The sequence below is a fragment of the Cicer arietinum genome, chromosome 3, assembly GCF_000331145.2.
Source record: "Cicer arietinum cultivar CDC Frontier isolate Library 1 chromosome 3, Cicar.CDCFrontier_v2.0, whole genome shotgun sequence".
In the NCBI taxonomy this organism is placed as follows: domain Eukaryota; kingdom Viridiplantae; phylum Streptophyta; class Magnoliopsida; order Fabales; family Fabaceae; genus Cicer; species Cicer arietinum.
Window position 1 is genome coordinate 36,766,332 of NC_021162.2, and position 4,503 is coordinate 36,770,834.

General features: G+C 38.9%; 1 protein-coding gene across 1 annotated transcript in view; it reads right to left on the minus strand.

Moving 5' to 3' along the window:
• The window catches only part of LOC140919743 (uncharacterized), a 3,750-nt gene extending 1,933 nt beyond the window's left edge, over positions 1-1,817 (minus strand). The window contains exons 1-2 of the mRNA XM_073366370.1: positions 1,593-1,817; positions 6-1,550 (exon numbers count right to left, since the gene is read on the minus strand). Of these exons, the coding sequence (XP_073222471.1) occupies positions 6-1,550; positions 1,593-1,817 (1,770 nt within the window). The remainder of the gene's footprint in view (positions 1-5; positions 1,551-1,592) is intronic.
• Positions 1,818-4,503: the final 2,686 nt, after the last annotated feature.

The following is a 4,503-nucleotide window of genomic DNA, read 5'->3' on the forward strand; positions in this document are numbered from 1 at the left end:
GGTACCCAACCACGTCCTCCTTGAAACGAGAAGACTGGTTGTCCTGGTATCTCAAATTTCACCACTTTGTTATGACAATCCAAAGTGGCATGATGCAAAGCCAACCAATCCATACCCAAAATCACATCGAAATCTATCAAGTCAATAACTACTAAATCTACCGGCAACACCTTGTCATCAATAATTACATCACAAGGACGATACACCGACTTAGCAAGCAAATTTCCACCAACAGGTGTAGCTACAACTAAAGGCTCTGCTAACGAAGATGAACATTTACCAAGTTGAGTAGCAAACCACGAGGATACAAAAGAATGTGTAGCTCCAAAATCAAACAAAACATGAGCATCTCTAGAACATATAGAAAGTATACTTGTAACTACTGCATTGGATGTCTGAGCATCCTGACGAGTCAAAGCAAACACTCGAGCCTGACCTCTTCCTGCTGGTATCTGACCTCTACCACCAAATCCTCTACCTTGCTGCTGAAATGTTCCTGAACCTCTGACATAAGAATTTCCACTCTGACGCACAGATGCAGAATGAGTCTGAGAAGATGCCAAAGCTGTTGGTGCTGATGCATAACTAGAGGATGGATGTGTCGTATCTACAGGACAATCCCTCCTGATGTGACCTATTTGGCCACATTGGTAGTACACCTTAACATTACCATCTCTAGAACAATTCCCGAAGTGAAACCTACCACAAGTAGAACATCGTGTAGCTGAAACACCAGAATGTCTCTGAGGGAAAATGGATTGTGATGCTGCTCCATAATCTGATCTACGAATCTGCATTGTCCTAGAAGACCGCCCACTATGACCACCCCTTTGAGACATGAGTCCTTGTTGGCTCTGATAACCAAACATAGATCCACCACCACGGTTTGAATAGTTACTGTAAGATCCTTCAATCCTTTGCTTCTTATGTGAATCTTGTTTATTGCCTCCCTTTTCCTTCTGTTGTTGCTCAATCAAAAGAGCCAAACTCAAAACCTCAGCAAAAGTAGAACAATTCGAACCGACCATAGATCTAAATAAATAATCCTTCAATCCTCTAATGAACCTTTTAACACGCATCTCCTCAGTGATAGGATAAGGAGCATGTCTAGAGATCTGTGTAAAACGAGCACTATACTCTGAAACTGTCATACTCTCTGTTTGCTCGAGAGCTAATCCATCTCTAACACTCTCCAGAAGAAAACGAGCCATGAACAACTGAGAAAACTCTCTCCATGCTAACGGAGGTGACCCCACTTGTCTAGCATGTGACACTATGTCAAACCAATCACGTGCCACGCCTATTAGTTGAAATGATGTCAGTTCTACTGCTCTTACCTCAGAACAACCCAATGCTCTCCAAAGCCGCTCTAGACTGTCAATGAATTGTTGTGGATCCTCAGTTGCACTAGACCCAGAAAAAGTAGGGGGTTTAAGCTTCATGAAGTCTGGTAAAGTAACCTCAATACCCCTCGTTGCAGTAGTTGTCTGACGCTCAACTTGTCTAACCTCTTGTTGACCATTGACATTTTCATGCCTTTGATCACCCTCCTGTTATTGTCCGACGACAACCCCAACAAGTTATTGCACAACCTGTTGTAACCCCTGTAGACCAGCAGCAAACTCTTCCATGGCCGGATTTTCGCGCCTCCTCCTAGGTACCTCAACATCATCATTCAAACCACGTCCGCCAACATTAGCTCTACGCCTATTTCGAGAACGAACTGAAACACGACCTCGTTGACGAACGCCTTGAGCTTGAGAAATTGATTCATCAACAATTTCTCTTATAGTAGGATTCCTAGTCTTGGGTGGCATTTTAACCTATTCAAAGAACATTGATCAAAGATTGAATAAGACGACAAGAAATTGTGGAGAGGTAGTGATGATGAATTTAAACACAGATTCATACAATAGATGAGACTCTCATAGAGTGCTAATAGCCCTTGTGAGTAATTTGTGCCCGGGTACACAATTTACTGACAATAATCTATTATCACCCTATGTTTGCCGCTATTAGGACCTACAACCAGGCTCTGATACCAACTTTGTCACGACCCAAAAATTTAATGTCGTGACCGGCGCACAAGCTCTACTCCTAACCTGGCAAGCCTATCAACTAACTTAACAATTAAACAACTAAATCGCTCTTTAACCATTTAAAAATATATATATGCTTTTTCTCGAAATTTCGACAGAGTATCCTCTGTAACTTCAACATTCCCAAATTTTGTAAAATCCCTGTTCAGCTTTCAATCCAGTCATAATTCAAATAACATAATCAAATTGCTTAATACACTTCCCAAAAAAAGCTAAATAGACTTTCTAGACTCCAAAATAGCTGCAATTTACATAGACTCAACAAATGTTACAAAAAATGGTCCTCGATCAAAGAGGCCTACCAAAAAAAAAAAGTATGTTGAGACTTGAATCAAATAATAGATTCTTACTCAGCTGCTTGCGAATCTGAAAAAAATAAGCAACATAAAGGGGTAAGTCACAAAGACTTAGTGAGGAGACAATAACCACCATCAATGAGAAGGGAAACACAACAGGCACGAATAACTTTTTAATCGCTTGACAGAAATATTAAAAATCCAGTGAATAACGAAACGAAATCAAAATGAACAACCTTAAAAATCATCATAAAAATCAAACAAGTAACAATATAATTTTTTAGAACCAAGAGGCGGCTTTATCTCATTGATAGCCTTTTCCTCAAGGCTGTTAAAATGATTTTTAGATATCTTGTTGGCACTATAAATCTGGGAATATGGTACAAGAAGTATTCCAATCTTGACCTTATAGCCTATTGTGATGCGGACTACGCGGGAGACAAAGTTGAAAGAAAAAGCACAAGTGGGGCTTGCCAATTTCTTGGAAAATCACTAATAAATTGGTCATGCAAAAAACAAAGTACCATTGCTCTTTCAACTACTCAAGCAGAGTATGTATCAGCCGCTCAATGTTGCTCACCACTACTTTGGATGAAAAATCAACTTGAGGATTACTCGCTAAGGTACACAAAAATTCCCATCCTCTGTGATAATACAAGTGAAATAAATCTTTCTAAAAATCCCATTCAACATTCTAGATCAAAGCACATTGAAATTAAACATCATTTTATAAGAGATCATGTGCAAAAAGGGGATTTAGAACTGATTTTTATTGACACTGAAAATCAATTAGCAGATATTTTTACCAAACCTCTCCAAGAGGATAGGTTCAAAAAGATCTTGGAGGAACTCTCAATTCTTAATTTGTTTGAAATTAATTGATTTATCTTGATTATGTTCCTTTATTATATTATTAAATTTTTATTATTAAAAAAAATAATCCAAAAATATCTGTTGTTTTATTTGAATATGAATATTCATTTTTAGTCTAAACCTGCGAGGACAGCAAAACCACCATAGGACATAATGTCCTTATTGGTGTAACTTCACTTGACATGTCCCTAGGCTATGGCGCAATTAATTTTTCCTTTCTCTCACACGTTTCCTCCCACGCTCGTCCTGTACATCTTCCTTCCTCTTCTTTATTCTTCCGTCCTCTATCATTCTCACTCATCAACCATTCCTTCAAAAAACCTCTCTTTATCCAACAGTTGCTTCTCACATCATTCTCTTCAATGGCTCGAACCAAAGTCACTACAAAACGCAAAATCACTTATCAAGAACAAGAAGAGAATCAAGATGTTTACTCAAGCACTGACTCTGATTACAATGAAGAAACCCAATCTGAAGGAACCTCTCTAACCATCATTCCTTCTTCTCAACCTTCCAAAAGTTCCTCTTCTCCTTCGTTCACTCCAAAACCGTCCAAAAACTCATCTTTCTCAGCCCCAATCAGGCGCTCCTCCAGAATCATGTCTGGAGCTGTTGCATCAAAAAAGGCGATCTCTCAAGACAATACCGTTCATATCATCCACTCTGATGATTCAAAGGCTACTCTGCCCTCAGAACCTCCACAACAGCCGCTTCCTAAGAAACAGCTTTGCACTTCTGATAAAAGAGAATAGACAAGGACTTGTCAAGATCAAGTTACAAGAAAGTTGTGCGTGTGCGAGGATGGCTGCTGCTTGAGCTAGAAAAGACTCAATGGCAGTTCTGTAATTATGATGAAAAACTTGGAACGTTTGAAATAAGTTCCAACGATCATCAAAGAGCTTGGACCTCTATAAAATGCAAACAAGCTCTCCATCAGAAGACACACAACACAATTGCATAAAAGGATCAAACATCTTAAGCTATCAAGAGCAAACACTCATCCTCACTTCTTACTTTCTTTGATCCTACACTATATCTTTTTAAATCCTTTGAGAAAGTATTTAGTATCAATCACTCTCATATCACTTTGTAATTTCCTTGTTAGTTACACTTGGAAATATTTGAAAATTGATTGTAAGCTTGGTGAAGCTAAAGAATACACAGTTTGTAATCATCCTCGGCGTGAGGTTGATCAGTTTGAAAGTTAGTGAAATCTCACAAGGGTGTGAGGACTG